Source organism: Bactrocera dorsalis, chromosome 1 (assembly GCF_023373825.1).
Source record: "Bactrocera dorsalis isolate Fly_Bdor chromosome 1, ASM2337382v1, whole genome shotgun sequence".
NCBI classification, from domain to species: domain Eukaryota; kingdom Metazoa; phylum Arthropoda; class Insecta; order Diptera; family Tephritidae; genus Bactrocera; species Bactrocera dorsalis.
The window spans coordinates 30,936,148-30,957,581 of record NC_064303.1 but is presented as its reverse complement, the minus strand read 5'-3'; the positions used below and the strand labels follow the sequence as shown (position 1 = coordinate 30,957,581).

General features: G+C 36.9%; 1 protein-coding gene across 17 annotated transcripts; it reads left to right on the top strand.

The window, feature by feature from the left end:
- The first annotated feature begins 1,028 nt into the window (after positions 1 to 1,028).
- Positions 1,029 to 20,457, top strand: LOC105232930 (S-antigen protein). Of its 17 annotated transcripts, none has more exons than XM_049448148.1 (4): positions 1,029 to 1,167; positions 1,230 to 1,466; positions 15,178 to 15,314; positions 20,398 to 20,457. In XM_049448148.1, exons 1-4 carry the CDS (start codon positions 1,113 to 1,115, stop codon positions 20,440 to 20,442), a joined length of 474 nt encoding a protein of 157 aa, XP_049304105.1. In that variant the 5' UTR covers positions 1,029 to 1,112; the 3' UTR covers positions 20,443 to 20,457. The 17 variants fall into 17 exon arrangements, with proteins under 17 accessions (XP_049304105.1, XP_049304104.1, XP_049304101.1 ...); XM_049448147.1 differs by having other exon boundaries at positions 1,230 to 1,475; XM_049448144.1 differs by having other exon boundaries at positions 1,230 to 1,484.
- Positions 20,458 to 21,434: the final 977 nt, after the last annotated feature.

Sequence of the window (21,434 nt, the reverse complement as noted above, 5' to 3'; positions counted from 1 at the left end):
AACTTAGCCTAGACAACAAAGTGCTTTTATATAATGCGGTCATAAAGCCGATTTGGATGTATGGCATTCGACTGTGGGGTACGACCTGTGCAATTAATATAGACATAATACAAAGGTTCCAATCAAAAATGCTTAGCTCAATCACGTGTTCACCATGGTACATGCGTAATGAGAATATCCATAAAGACCTTGGTATTTCTATGGTAAGGAAAGAAGTAGAAGACAGCAGAATTAAATATATATGTAAACTCCGTGATCACCCAAACCCTTTGGCTAATGCTTTGGTACATTCCTGCAATCAAACACGCCTTAAAAGAAGAGATATGCCCGCGTACTGAGGAGCAATGTATCACCAAAACACCTCAATCATTTGCTTGAGCGTGTCTAGTTTTTAAATAGGTTTAAGATTTTATTACTTATTGTTAGGCTTTCAAAACAAAAAGCAGATTCAATAAATAAAAAAGATATTGAAACAAAAAAAAAAAAAAGTGCCTACTATTATGCTATAAAATATGAACTTAACGATGGAAGCGACTCTCGAACGTTTTGAAAAAATGAATAATTAAATATTGCTGAATAACAAAGCTTCTAAACTTTTTCAACTTCTCGAAAGGTTTGATGATTTGAAAGCACCGCAGGTAAATATCGTAACTTAGGAAAAAGAGTTATTATTGAAGTCAATATCTTTGCCAAATGCTTGATCTGCGCCCTAGCACGGTAAATGGACAGATCTATGAGTTTTTAATGGATTGCATGATTATGAAAAGCCGATGAATTTTGTAAAAAGTATCTCTATTTCTGAAATTGGTAGTTTTGTTGTTATCTGCGGACAAGCGACCAATATGCTGCGACTGAGAATAAAAATTTTGTTCACGGTTGAACTTGAAAATTTACTATGAAACAGCGTTAGTCTTGTCTAGCCTGCGATCTAATATTTATTTTAATAATGGCGTATGGTAACTAATTTCATGCATTTTATTTACTTAAAAGAATAAAAGATTGTATTAACAGTTGGTTTGAAATTTTGCTATTTCACTTTCATGAACTGCTATATAAGGGCTAAGGTACCAGAATATTATTAACAGTTTGACGAAGTTCATTTACTGGTGAATATGAAATTCTTTACGGTATTATTTTTTATCGCTTTCGCCGTGGTCCTTGTTAATGGTATGTTTCTCTAACAGAAAGTAGCTCAGTTTCTGGCAGATTTTAATATTAAAATTTTCTAGGCCAACGAGGTGGACCTGGCGGACGAGGTGGTCCACAACTAGGCGGCGGTCCTGGAGCTCCTGGTGGTCTTGGCGGCCCTGGTGGTCTTGACGGCCCTGGAGGTCCTGGTGGTCTTGGCGGCCCTGGCGGTCCTGGCGGCCCTGGTGGTCCTGGCGGTCTTGACGGCCCTGGAGGTCCTGGTGATCTTGACGGCCCTGGTGGTCCTGGTGATCTTGACGGCCCTGGTGGTCCTGGTGGTCCTGGAGGTCCTGGTGGTCCTGGAGGTCCTGGTGGTCCTGGTGGTTGTGGCCCACTTAATTCCACTACTGTTGCACCATCTACCACCACAACTGTTGCAGCGAATTCAACAACTACTGTTGCAGCGAATTCAACAACTACTACGACCACACTCGCTCCATAAATTTATCATTAGTTGCTTCAGTTATTATAAACAAATAATCTGAATTTGTAATAAATGAAAAGAATTGCATTAAAATTTTTCTTTGTATGCTTAAGAAAATTAAAAGTTTCGAAAAATTCTCTGATTTCTAACAGGGAAGGATAAGTAAGAACAAAACGACGATGAATTTTTATCTTCAAGTTACTATATGTACTTCAAATCCAGTTAGGTTCGATCATGTGGTAATTCTCGTAGTTATTAAAACACAAAGTTCAATTTTCAATTCAGTTCATTTTCGTAGTAATAAGCTTCCTCCTAATATGTTAAGCGAAATGCTCTTTGACTCATCTTCGGAATTCATTCTGGTATCGACGAGGATAGCTACTAAAAAATGGTCACAATCATAATTTGTTCCTTGACTGAGCCTATTTTGTATTACAAAGCGCCGGAATTCTTCGTTCTGAATACGGATTTTCCAAATATTGTACTGGGTTGTATTTTGCCAGCCAGATTAATAATTTTTACTGAGTTGAGTTGAGTGAGCATACTTTAATGAACATAAAACAGGACAAAACATTAATTCCGGCTGCACCAGGCTATAATAACTTTCACAAGTGTATGCTTCATGTCAACTGCTTTGCACAGCACGAAAATAAGCTGCTTTTATGTTGCTATGCAATATTAATACGGCTGTGTAAACTGACATTGAGCAATACCAAAAGCTCCGTCAGGGTCGAGAAGGATCTCTCCGACCCGTTCGATGCCAAACGAGGTTTCAGACAAGACGACTTCCTCGACTCTCTACTCCTGCGACTTCTTCAATTTACTCCTGTGAAAATATTTCGAGTTGCAGAGCTGAATAGAGAAGGTGCAATCTTCTATGCTGGTGCGCCGATTACATTGATATCATTGGCCGTTAGTTCTGCTTTCTCCAGATTGCATAAAGAAGCGAAGTAAATACAGTAGGGGTATTCGCTTGCTCTTGCATATTGCAAAAATACTATACCGAAATATACAAGGGCACGAGAGCACCCATTGCAGAATCTAGTGAAATATGAACGGCTGATTTGGTCAATTTATTGTGAATGACTATTATGCATGGCTATTGTGAATTGGGGCACCTTCTGCACACATTTTTAACAAAAAATACGGTAACAAATCTTTATAATTTAAATAGAAATTATAAAATCTTTTTAAAATTTACCTTCCTCAACAATTTAACAACGTAATATGTCTTTATGTAAAATGGCGGCTAAAACAGGGTTGCAATTATATTTTTGCATGACATTACACGCAAATATACAAGGGTTTTGGTATGACATATTTTACAGCCATTGCAAATAATTTGTTGTTGTGTTTTGTTGTTGTGCCGGTGCACCAAGAGGAAATATATGCAATTCTTGCACAGTGCGAAGGTTTTGCAAGAGCAAACGAATACCCCTATTCTGTCAAGTAAGAGCGTGGTCGTGTTAATTTATAAAAACAATTATTTTATGAAACTTTCATATTTATATATACTATACATTGTACACATTATAAACAATGATGCAATTTGGTCAATAATATGACCAGTCACCACCGGCGTCGATAATTGCCTGGCATCTCCGAGGCATGCTTTCTACTAATGTGACGGCGCATTCTAGTGGCCAGGATCTCCAGATTCGACGAATTTCGGAAGACACCTGCTTCAAAGTGTATGTGCGTCTTCCACGAAGCTTCTGTTTAATATATGCCCACACATTTTCAATAGGGTTTGCATCGGGCGACTGCGACGGCCTATCCAATGTAACGATGCCAGATTGAGTTTTCCACTGAGTACAGAGGTTGCTGCGGTATTTAGGATCGTTGTCCTCCTGCAGGATTCAATCTTCATTTTTTCTGTTGAACCATCGTTAGAGATAGCAGTAAAGCCTTTTTGTAGATTTTTATAATTTTATCGGCATTGAGGTTGTCAGTAAAGAGGTACAAAGTGGCGAATCCCTGCTTTGAGAAGCAGCCCCAAAGATGCACCTTTATTCCATGTTTTACGGTCCGCTGAACAAGTCTATTGGTGGAAGTTGACCAGGTCCGCGTGAGAACAGAACGTGCCCATATAGAACATTCGTCAGTAAAAACAAGTAAGGAAGGGATAAGTTCGGGTGTCACCGAACATTTTATACTCTCGCATGATAAAGTGAGAATCGAGATTTCATTATCCGTCATTTACATATTTTTTATTTTGCTGTAAAATTAATTAGAATTAAATTCTGAGAGATTTACCGATATTTTCGATGAAAAATTAGGTTAGGTTAGGTTAGCCACTGAGTTCTTCTTCGTGTTCGATATTAGGGACCTTGAAAAGTTATAGTCCGATCACGACAATTTTTCCACAAGGGATACCTCAGCTCAAATACCGTATTTGTGTAAAGTTTTATTCCGCTATCATCATTGGTTCCTAATGTATACATATATTATACAGAGAAGGCATCAGATGGAATTCAAAATAGCGTTATATTAGTGAGCTGTGAACCGATTTCACCCATATTTCGCACATGTCATCAGGGTGTTAAGAAAATATTATGTACCAAACTTCATTGAAATCGGTCGAGCATTTCCTGAGATATGGTTTTTGGTCCATAAGTGGGCGACGCCACGCCCATTTTAAATTTAAAAAAAAGCCTGGGTGCAGCTTCCTTCTGCCATTTCTTCCGTAAAAATTTGTGTTTCCGACGTTTTTTGTTAGTCGGTTGACGCACTTTTAGTGATTTTCAACATAACCTTTGTATGGGAGGTGGGCGTGGTTATTATCCGATTTCTTCCATTTTTGAACTGTATATGGAAATGCTTGAAGGAAACAATTCTGTAGAGTTTGGTTGAATTAGCAAAAGTAGTTTCCGAGATATGTACAAAAAACTTTTTAGGGGGCAGGGCCACGCCCATTTTTCCAAAAAAATTACGTCCAAATATGCCCCTTCCTAATGCGATGCTTTGTGCCAAATTTCAGTTTAATATCTTTATTTATGGCTTAGTTATGACACTTTATATGTTTTCGGTTTCCGCCATTTTGTGGGCGTGGCAGTGGGCCGATTTTGCCTTCGAACTTAACCTTCTTATGGAGCCAAGAAATACGTGTACCAAGTTTCATCATGATATCTCAATTCTTACTCAAGTTACAGCTTGCACGGACGGACGGACAGACGGACAGACGGACGGACAGACAGACATCCGGATTTCAACTCTACTCGACAACTTTGTTGCGAGAGTATAATGACATTTTCAAAATCTCTATCAATATTCTCATGCGCCCAAGAGAGACGCTTTGTCACAAGTTTTTCAGTCAACAGAGTTCATTGTGTTGTGCCATTTCTGATGATGAGTATGAAGAGTATCCGCTGGGGAAAACACGATATGAGGAAGACATGGACTCCGTGGGAAACACCAGGTAGAGAAGGACCTAACCACACATTCTTAATTGGCGCCAAACAGCAAAAAGGAAGAACAATGGGGCTCGCTGTTGTAAAGTTGGCTATAACCGCGTAAGCGATGTCTACGCCACTAAAGAAGAAAAGGAAGAAGGAGTATTCTTAAAAATTTAACTGGGAAGTTTTATGTCGCTACATAACATAAACAATAAGTAAGAATTTGTTTGAATAGTAGTTCTAACCCGATGGCATAAAAGCAATATAAATCTTTACAAATAATAATATTCCGTTTTAATTGCAAAATAGCCAACTTTATGTTTGTGAAGATATGGTGAATTTAAAGTCGATTGGGCAATTTTTTCAGGCCACAGACAATTTGAAAGCACCAAAGCTCGAAAGAAGTAAGTCTAAAATGCGACCAAACTATTAGGCTATATATTGATTAAAGCAACATCGAACAACAATGTCCCTCAATTTTTGAATGCTATTTGGTTTATGGCGTCAAATTTAGTGCTTATAATTGCCCACAAGTTCTCAATAGGTTTGAAATCAGAGCTATTTCCAGGCCATGGAAAAGGCTCAATCCCCAAAACATCTTTATATTCGTTCAGATATGCAAAGTAAAAAGTTTATTTGTAATAATTAGTGTGTATGGAACTTCAAAAATTATTCGTGAAATAAAAAGTTAGTGGTATCCTTACCGACTTTGACCGATGACACGGTGCAGAATCATCTTGAAAAATTACTTTTCTTACGATCTCAGTTAAAGTTTCGATGGCAGGTAAAAGATCTTTTTTTATTATTTCTGCGTACCATTTAATATTACTATTTTCCCAACTTTTGGATTCGTCCCCAAACCATAATGTATGACGAATGCTTTACAATACTACGAACATCATTGTATAACTGTATCGTTCTTTGACTCAGCGACGAACCATGACTCCCGAATCTGATCTAGCAAGGTTTATTTCGCTTTTGTCTGAAAACATAGTATGATTATTTTCATTTAGGGCCAATTTGCTCTAACTCTGGACCAATGTAGACGGGTAAAATGTATTTTTTGGGGGTTTTGCGGCTCTTCGGGCTTTCTCTTTCAACCGACGTTTAACAATTGAGCAGATTAGTGCCATTCGATGAATATCTTTAAAGTCCGCATCAATTTCTGCCTTCCCGTTTTTTCGTCTTCCTTCGGCTGGCTTTCTGTTGATCAGTTGAAGCCGCTTTTTTCGACTGCTTGCTTCCAACTCATCAATTGTTGACCGTAAAATATAGAATCAATCGTTCGAACAGGCTGGAGCTGCTCATAGTGGATGATTCCTTTCCAATCCCACCACACTCAGAATAACCTCTCGAGGCGTCAATGGCTTTGCGAGCATTTGTTGTGATTCACCACGCTTGAACTATGATCTTTTTTGGCTATGTATAAATAGTTCAAAACCGTTTGATGATGAATATTAAGTTCCTTAGCGATGTCATGGCTGCATATGTGACCGTCCTGGTCAATCTTTTCTAGGTGAATCTTTCATATCGAAGTTTCCAGGACGGAAGCGAGCGAACCATTGTTGTGCTACACGAACTGAAACAGCATCGTCTCCGTAAACTTCACAAAATTCATTGGTGGCTGGTGTGGCATTCTTCCCTTTTTTATACAAAAATTTCAAAATAAACCGAATTTCTTCAGTATTTTCACTCTTTTTTGAACAGCTGTAACCCTTTTTCAACTTTCCCGAATTTCAGTTAAAAGAAGCTTAAAATCTCACCTTTCCAACACCATACAGTATGACGCAATGTGATTGGTCGCACTGGAGATATACTACTGCAATGACATCTTTTGACAATATACGAAAAAACTTTTTCGACTACCCAATATTAAATTAAATTTTTCTACTTTAACCCCAAAAAACATTGAGGAATGAAATAACTGACATTTGAAAACGGGATTTTCCTTAAACAAGAGGGTACTTTCTATCGGCTATATTTTCTATTTAAAGATTTTTATTTATTTATACATTTGTATAAAATATTGTTTTAACAGTTGGTTTGAAATGTCGCCAAATTGCGAAACTTTATTGGTTGAAATTTTGATGAAATTCTGCTATGTAAGGGCTAAATTTCCAAAATAATATTATCAGTTTGATTATTTCTTATCGCTTTCGCCGTGGTCCATGTTGATGGTATGTTTCTCTAGTTAAAAGTTGCTCAGTTTTTTGCAGAATTTAATATTAAACTACTCTAAGCCAACGACTTGGACATGGTGGACTAGGCGGACGTGGCGGCCCACAACTAGGAGGACGCGGTGGTCCTGGCGGTCGTGGCGGTTGTGGTGGTCTTCCTGGACCACGTAATTCCACTACTGTTGCACTAGCTGCCAACTCAACTGTTGCAGCGAATTCAACAACTACTACGACCACACTCGCTCCATAAATTTATCATTAGTTACTGCAGTTACAAATAATCTTCAGTAAACAAATAATCTGAATTTCTAATAAATGAAAATAATTGCATTAAAATTTTTCCTCATATGATTAAGAAAATTAAGTTAAAATAGACGACTATAGATTTTTATCTTCAAGCTACTATATGTATCTACTTCACTACTGGTAATTCTCGTACTTAATTTAAGCTTCCTCCTAATATGTTAAGCGAAATGCTTTTTGACACTTCATGTTTCAGCAATGTTTTTGTGTCGGTATCTTGAATTTATATTGGTATCTATAGCTACCAGAAAATGGTTATACTCAGTATTTATTCGTTGAATAGGCCTATTTTTAGTACAAGGTACCGGAATTCTCCGTTTTGCATACGGATTATCCAAATATTGCCACATATTCTGTCTAAAGGGTTGTATTTTGCCAGCCTGGTTAACAATTTTGACTGAGTTGAGTTGATTGCGAGGTGGTTCTGAGTGAGCATACTTTAATAGACATAAAACAGAACAAATCGTTAATTTCGGCAACATTAAGGTATACCTTTCACGAGTGTATGCTTTATATCAATTGCTTTCGACAGCACGAAAATTAGCTGCTTTTATGTCGCTATGTCTCCATTTGGTATCCTCGCAAAATTAATACGGCAGTGTAACCTGACGTTGAGTAGTACCAAAAGATCCGTCAGGGTCGAGAAGGATCTCTCCGCTATTTGACTAATTTGGAAATTTCAAACTAGCGGCAAGCTTTATCAAAAATTATGTCCAAATATAACCCATATTAAATTATTAACTGCTTTGATTAGAACCTTCCAAACCTTCTAACTATTAGAAACTTTTTCGAAAGATAAATGTGGACAAAGTAATGGAAAACGCACTGATCAACATTTGTACAAATTGAACTTAAATCATTTTTATCAACATTATAAAAAAAAATTGCTCATTATTTATTCAGTGTACTTTTCTGCCAACACAGTTTGCAGCAGCGCTTTACGCACACAAGTGAAAGCTACATACTATTGGATTGGACAACACTGGTATATAACATCAGAATGCTTATTCTCCCTAAAGCCCGTTGATACATGTGATACAAATTGAAGCAAATTAGTTGCCCTAAATTTCCCTTTACGAAAACCATGCGGAGAACAAGAAATTAGTGGGGAAATCCGGAAGGTTATGTCGTCTGTTATAATTGCTTCAAAAAGTTTAGATATTGCTGACAACTTTGCTATTAACCTATAGTTTTCAATAGAGGACCTAAATCCACTCGTGTGTAAAGGAATTATAAATGACTTTTTCCATATAAGTAGATGGAAATAAGCCTGCTTAAAAGATGAATTAAATAGTTTTGTTAATTGGATTGGTATATGTATATTTTTGGCACATTTTTTAAGAAAGCATGAGGGAATCATATCTGGGCCATAAATAAATGATTGTTCTAACATATTTCACTGATATAAGACGTCTGCTTCGGAAATGGTGAGTGCATTAATTACAGAAATCGGACATAACTTGTGCTGATGCGGAACATTTTTTGGAGATTTTGGAGAGTAATTGGATCTAAAGAATTCAGCAAACATATTAGAAATTGTGTGATTGTCACTAGACATAGTAGACTTATATTTCATCGCGGACGGAAAATTAGAAATCTTGCGTTTGGAGTTGACGAAACTATAGAACAATTGTGGATTACATGTAATAGTATTTTTTACTTGGTTTATATAATATAATTATTATATAATAACATATTTTGCTAAGTTCAGCAAATTATCGACGCAATTTAGAATAATTTGAATAGTCAACAACTAAACTAGTGTTTTTTAAGGGGGTATTCTACTCTAGAAATCGAAATTTAAATTTAATAAAAAAAAAACCAAAAATATTTTTAGTATCCATTTTTTTATGGTGTTTTTTATTGATATCTTAAGAATACAGAAAAAAAATTTTACAAAAAAATATTAAATATTAAAATAATTAATCAGTAAAGATGCTGTTATAGTCCCTACCTCAGGAAACACGAAACAAAAATTTTTTGAAAAATGGCGACTGCCTGAAAATAAAAATAATTTTTTACGCTTTTTTTGAAATTCCTGAATTTTTTTAAAATATTAAAAACAAAAGATTAAGGATTATATAAAGATAAAGGATAAAGGATTATATAAAGAAGGTTCACACAAAATTTCAAGTAAATCGGTTGTATAGAACTTGAGATAATGCCGGTACCGTGTGGAAAAAAGTAATTTCGTGAAAAACGCGTTTGAAAAAGTGAGTCCGGCCGAACCGGGCCAGGTACTGCGTCACTAAAGTAACTGTAGCTCTTAAAATAATTTTAATTTTTAAAAATCCTTTGGAGGATATGTTCTTGAAGGTCTAAACTGTAAATATATAAAAAAATAGAATTTTTCAAAATTCTAGAGTAGAATACCCCTTTAAGTTTAAAAACACGACATTTTCTATTTTTTAATTCTCTTGAAACCATTTCTCTCGAAAACCATAAATTAGAACTCATTCTTTGAGCAACAACACATTTCGGAACTTATTTTTCAAATAATTTTAAAATAGTTTCATTAAAGAAAGTTCGTAATTAATCTTCCTAAAATTAGTTTTCGCAAAGTTGAAAGGTCTTGTGTATTATTATGAACAAAGCTGGCTATGATCCCGATATTAATTTCGAAATCAGGATGTTACAAGTCCTCTGGCAGAACCAAAGGATCGCATCGGACAACAGAGAATATTGAAGCATTATCAACGTGAACCAGATGTGAGAACTTATCAAACTTGAAATTAATTTAATTTGGTTAAGACCCAACTCCGGCATTTGACATAAGCGAGTACACAGGAATGATGTAATCATCAATAGATTTCCATGATACACACGGTAAATAGAAAATTTCCAAAACAATCATGGAATCAGTATTATTAGCCATGGAGAAAACATTATTTATTAAAGAAGCATGCAGCATATATACAGATAAGTCCGATTGAGGCGGTATATAAGATAAAGTTAAATAGATATGGCCACTATTAGCGCAAATTTGAATGCACTTAAATTCTATGAAGTCTGCATGCAGAACATCAGATGGAATTGAACAAGATACCACCTCCTATTCTGCTCAGTCGGTCATATCTAAAAATTTCAAAATCGCTATTGATTATTTCATTATCAAAAATGTGGGGCTTTAGCCAAGTTTCTGTGAAAGCAAAGATTTTAGGCCTAAATTTTTCGGTAAGGCTTTCAAGCTCATGGCCAATCTCCTTGAAATCATTGCGCGTCTCCCTAAAGACTTTAAATAATTCAATTTCTGTTGGTCTGCGTTTTATGCAAGACCAGCGCAAGCCCTTACTGTGAAGAATAGAATCCAATATCCTGCCTGTCAGGTCAGCACATTTAAGATGGGCAAGCTTATCACATAGCCAGCAAGAGACAAAACGTTCCGACTCTCCTTTCACAGAACAGTTCGGGAAATTGTAAACGATAAAAACAATACTAAAAAAAATATAAAAAATTTAAATAATAAAAGTAAAAAGAGCAATGTCAAAAATATTTATAACAAATAATTGGTTATCACGATAACGATAAATGTAGCGAGTAGTTTGAGATGCACTGTGACACACGAAAATTGAGAAACTCGCAAACAGCTGTGAACAAAGTTGGAAAACGAATAAAAACAAGAAAGGAATTAAGGTAAGCAATATAAATTAACACTAACAATTGCACTATTTAAAAATGTAGTAACAAACAATTTGTAAATGACTCGGCGGAATAAATTAAAATTAGCCAACACATAATTAAAGTAAATTTCACTTACTTTAATGGCACAATTTAACAGATCACTTAAATCAGATATTTTCACCACAAAGTTTTAAATATAAATTAAACAAATTTGCAAGAGCACGAAATTTCACAGCTGTAAACGAGAAGGGTTGCCAGATTACATGTTATCTCAATTAATATGGGAGAGCTGGGTTATGCTAATAACAGTGTATGTGTCTTTGTGCCTAAAATAGATAAAATTGGGCGACAACTTGACCTAGCCTCCATATAACTAATATCAGGATTTTAGAACAACCGGCTGACTTTACACAAACCGTTGATTGTTGAGTAGATTGTTGTTGATTGATTGAGTATGTGAGGTACCTTAATAAAACCCAGCGAACATTTTATTACTATGTGACATTGTCAAAAACATGTAGATAAAATCAGGTTGATACTACCCTCCACTCCCATATACTACTTCATATAATATATTGATTTTCGTTTTTCTAAACAAAGTTTTCTGTGTGAGTTGTATATTTAAAAAAATCCCTGAGTATACGTTTTCAAGTATACCTGAGCAATGTCCAAATTAATGCAATCAGCACGTCCCCTTCTCTGCCCACAAAACACCCCATATAATGATTTCCGTTTTTCCACCTGACTTTAAACCGATTAGGTTCATCAAAACGAGTGATATTTTAAAGAAATGAAATGGACAAGGCTACTTAAAAATTATTTTGTTTACAACTGCATGTGTGTCTCATTTCTCCTAATATAAAGAATTTTGATACCTCGGTTGAGGTTTTTCACATCAATTCTATATATTAATTTATTTATTTTCTCTTCTCTTCAGTTGAGTTCGGTTCGGTGCTTATCATACATATACTCATCAAGTGAGTACATGACCTTCAATATAAGTTAGTAAGATACCAAATTTCAACAGAAAGAAAGATCTTAAAAAAGTAACTAGTAAATTTAATACGTTCACCATCTACTTGTAAACAGAAAGAAGATAATTCGGTTGTTGTACTCATCGGTGCGGTACCATTTACATACGGTAGGGCATGTGGTCCACAGTGATAATTTTATTAAACAATCTTATCTGAACATCAATATAGAATTCTTGTTTTTTAGTACAATCACTCAATTACGATTCGAATCATGCACTAATTCACCATAGTTGCTTGGATGACAACAAAATTGTTTAGCGTTCAAGTTCTCCACTTCAAAGAGCCTATTATTATGCTACAAAATAGGAAATCTAACTTTGGTAGCGACTCAAAAACGTTCTGCCAAAACGAATACACCCAATTCTTTTTCTACACGGTTTCTTTACACGGATTTAAAGTTACACGGTTGAAAAAAAAAATTAGTCTAGTACGGTATCAAAATTACTGTCTTGTAATTATAATTGTTCTACCACACTTGGCACCATTGCTGAAATGAACATATATAGTAGTAACTGGAAAATCCCCTTATTCGATAACTTTTACCTACACATTTTGATCACATGATATTTAGTCCATAAAATATTGCTCAATTAAAGTGTGTAAAGATTATTAAATAATACTTTTGTTCGCGCTGTCAATTACATTTGAACTTTTCTTACCTTAATAAGTGAAAAACTATTTTATCTATAAATTTTTAGTTAAGCTTTAAAAATAAAATTTTTGCTCTTACTACAGATAACAAAATGTCCAATTTTAAGCTTTAATGTCAATAAAATGCCATATGAACATAAAATTTATATGCATATCAGAAATTTTATGGTTTCAACATTTTTTACACGGTTTTTCGAAGTAAATATAGTGCTTTATTTCATCTTACAAGTTTTCAGATGACATGGAACGTATACCTCATTTTACTATAAGAAACGCCTCTTATTTTACACGTTTTCTTTTTACGCGGATTTCGGAGGAACGTATCCACCGTTTCAAAAAAGAGTTGAGGGAACACTTCTCCAGCCTGCTGAATGGCAGTGAAAGCACAACACCGGGAGAAGGCGAACCCGATTCCCCAATCGATGACGATGGAGCAGACGTTCCATTACCCGACCATGAAGAAGTTCGAATAGCAATTACCCGCTTGAAGAACAACAAAGCGGCAGGGGCCGATGGATTGCCGGCCGAGCTATTTAAACACGGCGGCGAAGAACTGATAAGGAGCATGCATCAGCTTCTTTGTAAAATATGGTCGGACGAAAGCATGCCCAACGACTGGAATCTAAGTGTGCTATGCCCAATCCGTAAAAAAGGAGACCCCACAATCTACGCCAACTACCGTGGGATTAGCCTCCTCAACATCGCATATAAGGTTCTATCGAGCGTATTGTGTGAAAGATTAAAGCCCACCGTCAAAAAACTGATTGGACCTTATCAGTGTGGCTTTAGACAACCGACCAGATATTCACCATGCGCCAAATCTTGGAAAAGACCCGTGAAAGGAGAATCGACACACACCACCACTTCGTCGATTTCAAAGCTGTTTCGACAGCACGAAAAGGAGCTGCCTTTATGCCGCGATGTCTGAATTTGGTATCCCCGCAAAACTGATACGGCTGTGTAAACTGACGTTGAGCGGCACCAAAAGCTCCGTCAGGATCGGACCAGTTTCAGACAAGGCGACTCCCTATCGTGCGACTTTTTCAATCTGCTGCTGGAGAAAATAGTTCGAGCTGCAGAACTTAATCGAGCAGGTACAGAGTGTACACACTCAATGTCAGCCTAGAAATCCAACGCAGGATAACTCTTGCCAACAGGTGCTACTTCGGACTGAGTAGGCAATTGAGAAGCAAAGTCCTATCTCGACGGACTAAAACCAAACTCTATAAGTCACTCATAATTCCCGTCCTGCTATATGGTGCAGAGGCTTGGACGATGTCAACAGCGGATGAGTCGACGTTGCGAGTTTTCGAGAGAAAAACTCTGCGAAAGATTTATGGTCCTTTGCGCGTTGGCCACGGCGAATATCGCATTCGATGGAACGATGAGCTGTACGAGATATACGACCACATTGACATAGTTCAGCGAATTAAAAGACAGCGGCTACGCTGGCTAGGTCATGTTGTCCGGATGGATGAAAACACTCCAGCTCTGAAAGACCTCCACTCCGTTGGAAGGACCAAGTGGAGAAGGACCTGGCTTCGCTTGGAATATCCAATTGGCGCCACGTAGCGAAAAGAAGAAACGACTGGCGCGCGGTTGTTAACTCGGCTATAATCGCGTAAGCGGTGTCTACGCCAATTAAGAAGAAGAAGAATAGCAAAGCTTCTAAACTTTTTCAACTTCTCGAAAGGTTTGATGATTTGAAAGCACCGCATCTTAATTTGAAGCTAATATCTTTGCTAAATGCTTGATAGACAGATCTATGAGTTTTTAATGGACTGCATGACTATGAAAAGCCGATGAATTTTGTAAAAAGTATCTCTATTTCTGAAATTGGTAGTTTTGTTGTTATCTGCGGACAAGCGGCCAATATGCTGCGACTGAGAATAAAAATTGAACTTGAAAATTTACTATGAAGCATCGTTAGTCTTGTCTAGCCTGCGGCCTAATATTTATTTTAATAATGGCGTACTGTAACTAATTGCATGCATTTTATTTATTTAAAAGAATAAAAGATTGTATTAACAGTTGGTTTGAAATTTTGCTATTTCACTTTCATGAACTGCTATATAAGGGCTAAGGTACCAGAATATTATTAACAGTTTGACGAAGTTCATTTACTGGTGAATATGAAATTCTTTACGGTATTATTTTTTATCGCTTTCGCCGTGGTCCTTGTTAATGGTATGTTTCTCTAACTGAAAGTAGCTCAGTTTCTTGGAGATTTTAATACTAAAATTTTCTAGGCCAACGAGGTGGACCTGGCGGACGTGGTGGTCCACGACTAGGAGGACGCGGTGGTCCTGGAGGTCCTGGTGGTCTTGGTGGCCCTGGTGGTCCTGGAGGTCCTGGTGGTCTTGATGGCCCTGGTGGTCCTGGAGGTCCTGGTGGTCTTGACGGCCCTGGTGGTCCTGGAGGTCCTGGTGGTCCTGGCGGTCCTGGTGGTTGTGGCCCACTTAATTCCACTACTGTTGCACCATCTACCACCACAACTGTTGCAGCGAATTCAACAACTACTACGACCACACTCGCTCCATAAATTTATCATTAGTTGCTTCAGTTATTATAAACAAATAATTTGAATTTCTAATAAATGAAAATAATTGCATTAAAGTTTTTCCTTGTATGCTTAAGAAAATTAAAAGTTTCGAAAAATTCTCTGATTTCTAACAGGGAAGGATAAGTAAGAACAAAACGACGATGGATTTTATCTTCAAGTTACTATATCTACTTCAAATCCAGTTAGGTTCGATCATGTGGTAATTCTCGTAGTTATTAAAACACAAAGTTCAATTTTCAATTCAGTTCATTTTCGTAGTAATAAGCTTCCTCCTAATATGTTAAGCGAAATGCTCTTTGACTCATCTTCTGAATTCATATTGGTATCTATAGCTACTAAAAAATGGTCATAATCATAATTTGTTCCTTGACTAAGACTATTTTGTATTACAAAGCGCCGGAATTCTTCGTTCTGAATACGGATTTTCCAAATACTATATTGGCTTGTATTTTGCCAGCCAGGTTAATAATTTTTACTGAGTTGAGTTGAGTGAGCATACTTTAATGAACATAAAACAGGACAAAACATTAATTTCGGCTGCACAAAGCTATAATAACTTTCACAAGTGTATGCTTCATGTCAACTGCTTTGCACAGCACGAAAATAAGCTGCTTTTATGTTGCTATGCAATATTAATACGGCTGTGTAAACTGACATTGAGCAATACCAAAAGCTCCGTCAGGGTCGAGAAGGATCTCTCCGACCCGTTCGATGCCAAACGAGGTTTCAGACAAGACGACTTCCTCGACTCTCTACTCCTGCGACTTCTTCAATTTACTCCTAGTGAAAATATTTCGAGTTGCAGAGCTGAATAGAGAAGGTGCAATCTTCTATGCTGGTGCGCCGATTACATTGATATCATTGGCCGTTAGTTCTGCTTTCTCCAGATTGCATAAGGAAGCGAAGTAAATACAGTCTGTCAAGAAAGAGCGTGGTCGTGTTAATTTATAAAAAAAAATATTTTATGAAACTTTCATATTTGTATATACATACATTGTACACATTACAAACAATGATGCAATTTGGTCAATAATATGACCAGTCACCACCGGCGTCGATAATTGCCTGGCATCTCCGAGGCATGCTTTCTACTAATGTGACGGCGTATTGTAGCTAGCTAGCTAGGATCTCCAGATCCGACGAATTTCGGAAGACACCTGCTTCAAAGTGTATGTGCGTCTTCCACGAAGCTGTTTAATATATGAACACACATTTTTAATAGGGTTTGCATCGGGCGACTGCGACGGTCTATCCAATGTAACGATGCCAGATTGAGTTTTCCACTGAGTACAGAGCTTGCTGCGGTATTTAGGATCGTTGTCCTCCTGCAGAATCCATTCTTCATTTTTTCTGATGAACCGTCGTTAGAGATAGCAGTAAAGCCTTTTTGTAGATGTTTATCATTTCCTCGGCATTTAGGTTGTCAGTAAAGAGGTACAAAGTGCTGAATCCCTGCTTTGAGAAGCAGCCCCAAAGATGCAACTTTATTTCATGTTTTATGGTCCGCTGAACAAGTCTATTGGTGAAAGTTGACCAGGCTCGCGTGAGAACAGAACGTGCCCATATAGAACATTCATCAGTAAAAATGACATTTTCAAAATCTCTATCAATATTCTCATGCGCCCAAGCGAGTCACTTTGTCACAAGTTTTTCAGTCAACAGAGGCTTCTTCATTGTGTTGTGCCATTTCTGATGATGAGTATGAAGAAGGGTTCGGATAGTTTCGTAGGGTACATCTAAACCTTTTGCCATTAATTTTGCTTGTCCTTGCTGCAGTGTTAAAGCAGGATTCCGCGAAAACAGATTCACTATTTTTTTCATCTTTTTTGTTCACCTTTCCTATCGAACCACGTTCTGATAAATCATCGACTATATATAGCTGGATCCACTTCTGTACAAATGCCTTCGACTTTCTCAAATATTTACCAGCCACTGATTCCCACATTTCGGGTGGATGCAAAGGAACACAGCTTCGTAGCGCGATGCGTACTTAGCACTCATCGCGTTTAACGTGATTCTCTTTCAAAATATCAACGACAACTGAACTTTTGTTGACAATGCATCAAGGACAAAGCTTCCCTCTATCCGCTCGCGAAGAAATTAGAGCGAAATATTTCATTAACTGTCGTTAAAGTCGACCGCGCTCTTACTTGACAGACTATAGGACTGCTAGTGAACGTGGGCAAGACGAAATACCTCCTGTCATCAAACAAACACGCGACTTGGCTCCCACGTCACTGTTGACAGTCATAACATTTTCATAACTTTGAAGTCATAACTTTGAAGTCGTAAACAACATCAGCGTCAGTCTCGAAATTTAACGCAGAATAAATATTAAAACCATGTGCTATTTCGGTCGGAGTAGGCATTTGAGAAGTAAAGTCCTCTCTCGACGAAAAAAGACCAAACATGACTTGCAGTCATCATCTCCGTCCTGCTATATAATGCAGAGGCATGAACGATAACATCGGATGATTCGGCCGAGCGAGTTTCCAGGAGAAAGGTTCTGCGGGAGAAAGATCCTTCAGTCGACGGAACGATGTGCTGAACGAGATATACGACGAAATTGACATTGTTAAGCGAATTAAGAGACAGTAGCTACACTGGCTAGGTTATGTCGTCCGAATGCATGAAAACACTCTGGCTCTGAGAGTATTCAATGCATTATCCGCTGGTGAAAACACGACATGAGCAAGACATGGACTCCGTGGGAAACACCAGGTAGAGAAGAACCTAGCCACACATCATTAATTGGCGCCAAACAGCAAAAAGGAAGAACAATGTGGCGCGCTGTTGGCTATAACCGCGTAAGCGGTGTCTACGCCACTAACGAAGAAGAGGAAGAAGGAGTACTCTTAAAAATTGAACTGGGAAGATTTATGTCGCTACATGACATAAAAAATAAGTAAGAATTTGTTTTAATAGTAGTTCTAACCCGATGGCATAAAAGCAATATAAATCTTTACAAATAATAATATTCCGTTTTAATTGCAAAATAGCCAATCTTATGTTTGTGAAGATATGGTGATTTTAAAGTCGATTGTGCAATTTTTTCAGGCCGCAGACAATTTGAAAGCACCAAGGCTCGAAAGAAGAAAGTCTAAAATGCGACCAAACTATTAGGTTATATATTGTTTAAGGCAACATCGAACAACAATGTCCCTCAATTTTTGAATGCTATTTGGTTTATGGCGTCGAATTTAGTGCTTATAATTGCCCACAAGTTCTCAATAGGGTTGAAATCAGGGCTATTTCCAGGCCATGGAAAAGGCTCAATCCCCAAAACATCTTTATATTCGTTCAGATATGCAAAGTAGTTAGTGTGTATGGAACTTCAAAAATTATTCGTGAAAGAAAATGTTAATGCTATCCTTACCGACTTTGACCACTGACACGGTGCAGAATCATCTTGAAAAATTACTTTTTCTACGAGCTTAGTTAAAGTTTCGATGGTAGGTAAAAGATCTTTTTTTATTATTTCTACGTACCATTTAATATTATTATTTTCACAACTTTTGGATTCGTCCCCAAACCATAATGTATGGCGAATGCTTTACAATACTACGAACATCATTGTATCACTGTATCGTTCTTTGACTCAGCGACGAACCATGACTCCCGAATCTGATCTAGTAAGGTTTATTTCGCTTTTGTCTGAAAACATAATACGATTACTTTCATTTAGGGCCAATTTGCTCTTACTCTGGACCAATGTAGACGGGTAAAATGCCTTTTTTGGGGGTTTTGCGGCTCTTCGGGCTTTAAAATTATTTTCTCTCAACCGACGTTTAACAATTGAGCAGATTAGTGCCATTCGATGAATAACCTTAAGCTCCGCATCAATTTCTGCCTTCCCGTTTATTCGTCTTCCTTCGGCTGGCTTTCTGTTGTTCAGTTGAAGCCGCTTTTTTCGACTGCTTGCTTCTAACTCATCAATTGTTGACCGTAAAATGTAGAATCAATCGTTCGAACAGGCTGGACCAGTTCATAGTGGATGATTCCTTTCCAATCCCACCACACTCAGAATAACTTCTCGAGGCGTCAATGGCTTTGCGAGCAATTGTTGTGATTCACCACGCTTGAACTATGATCTTTTTTTGGCTATGTATAAATAGTTCAAAACCGTTTGATGATGAATGTTAAGTTCCTTAGCGATATCATGGCTGCTTAAGTGACGGTCCTGGTCAATCTTTTCTAGGTGAATCTTTCATATCGAAGTTTCTTCACAAATTTCATTGCTGGCTTGTGTGGCATTCTTCCCTTTTTTATACAAAAATTGCAAAATAAACCGAATTTCTTCATTATTTTCATTCTTTTGTGAACAGTTGTAACCTTTTTTCAACTTCCCCGAATTTTAGTTAAAATAAGCTTAAAATCTCACCTTTCCAACCCAATATAGCATGACACAATGTGATTGGTAGCACTGGAGATATACTACTGCAACATATTTTGACAAAATACGAAAAGACTTTTTCGACTACCCAATATTAAATTCAATTAAAATTTTCTACTTTAACCCCAACAAACATTGAGGAATGAAAAAACTAACATTTGAAAACCGGATTTTCCTTAAAAAAACCAGAAAATCACACAACTGCAAAGACATTTACAAACGGGAGGGTACTTTCTATCGGCTATATTTTCTATTTAAAGATTTTTATTTACTTATACATTTGTATAAAATATTGTTTTAACAGTTGGTTTGAAATGTCGCCAAATTGCGAAACTTTATTGGTTGAAATTTTGATGAAATTCTGCTATGTAAGGGCTAAATTTCCAAAATAATATTATCAGTTTGATTATTTCTTATCGCTTTCGCCGTGGTCCATGTTGATGGTATGTTTCTCTAGTTAAAAGTTGCTCAGTTTTTTGCAGAATTTAATATTAAACTACTCTAAGCCAACGACTTGGACATGGTGGACTAGGCGGACGTGGCGGCCCACAACTAGGAGGACGCGGTGGTCCTGGCGGTCGTGGCGGTTGTGGTGGTCTTCCTGGACCACGTAATTCCACTACTGTTGCACTAGCTGCCAACTCAACTGTTGCAGCGAATTCAACAACTACTACGACCACACTCGCTCCATAAATTTATCATTAGTTACTGCAGTTACAAATAATCTTCAGTAAACAAATAATCTGAATTTCTAATAAATGAAAATAATTGCATTAAAATTTTTCCTCATATGATTAAGAAAATTAAGTTAAAATAGACGACTATAGATTTTTATCTTCAAGCTACTATATGTATCTACTTCACTACTGGTAATTCTCGTACTTAATTTAAGCTTCCTCCTAATATGTTAAGCGAAATGCTTTTTGACACTTCATGTTTCAGCAATGTTTTTGTGTCGGTATCTTGAATTCATATTGGTATCTATAGCTACCAGAAAATGGTTATACTCAGTATTTATTCGTTGAATAGGCCTATTTTTAGTACAAGGTACCGGAATTCTCCGTTTTGCATGTGGATTATCCAAATATTGCCACATATTGCGTCTAAAGGGTTGTATTTTGCCAGCTAGGTTAACAATTTTGACTGAGTTGAGTTGATTGCGATATCTGAGGTGGTTCTGAGTGAAAATACTTTAATAGACATAAAACAGGACAAATCGTTAATTTCGGCAACATTAAGCTATGCCTTTCACGAGTGTATGCATTATATCAATTGCTTTGGACAGCATGAAAATTAGCTGATTTTATGCCGCTATGTCTCAATTTGGTATCCTCGCAAAATTAATACGGCAGTGTAACCTGACGTTGAGTAGTACCAAAAGATCCGTCAGGGTCGAGAAGGATCTCTCCGCTATTTGACTAATTTGGAAATTTCAAACTAGTGGCAAGCTTTATAAAAAATTATGTCCAAATATAACCCATATTAAATTATGAACTGCTTTGATTAGAACCTTCCAAACCTTCTAACTATTAGAAACTTTTTCGAACTCTGAGTTCTAAAGAATTGGCAACGTATCTGAAAATTACGCCTGCACAAATATTTCTTAAAACCATTTGATATAACAGCCATATGACAATACTTCAATTTTTTTGACAGTTTACTTGAATACAAAATTTGAAAAGGTG

What these genes read in the sequence shown, in the direction of transcription:
- LOC105232930 (XM_049448144.1), top strand. Translation starts at nt 1,113, where the DNA reads ATGAAATTCTTTACGGTATTATTTTTTATCGCTTTCGCCGTGGTCCTT. An exon ending in CGCCGTGGTCCTTGTTAATG is followed by an intron (nt 1,168 to 1,229) that starts GTATGTTTCTCT and finishes AAAATTTTCTAG; the next exon opens with GCCAACGAGGTGGACCTGGC. An exon ending in CAGCGAATTCAACAACTACT is followed by an intron (nt 15,315 to 20,397) that starts ACGACCACACTC and finishes GCCAACTCAACT; the next exon opens with GTTGCAGCGAATTCAACAAC.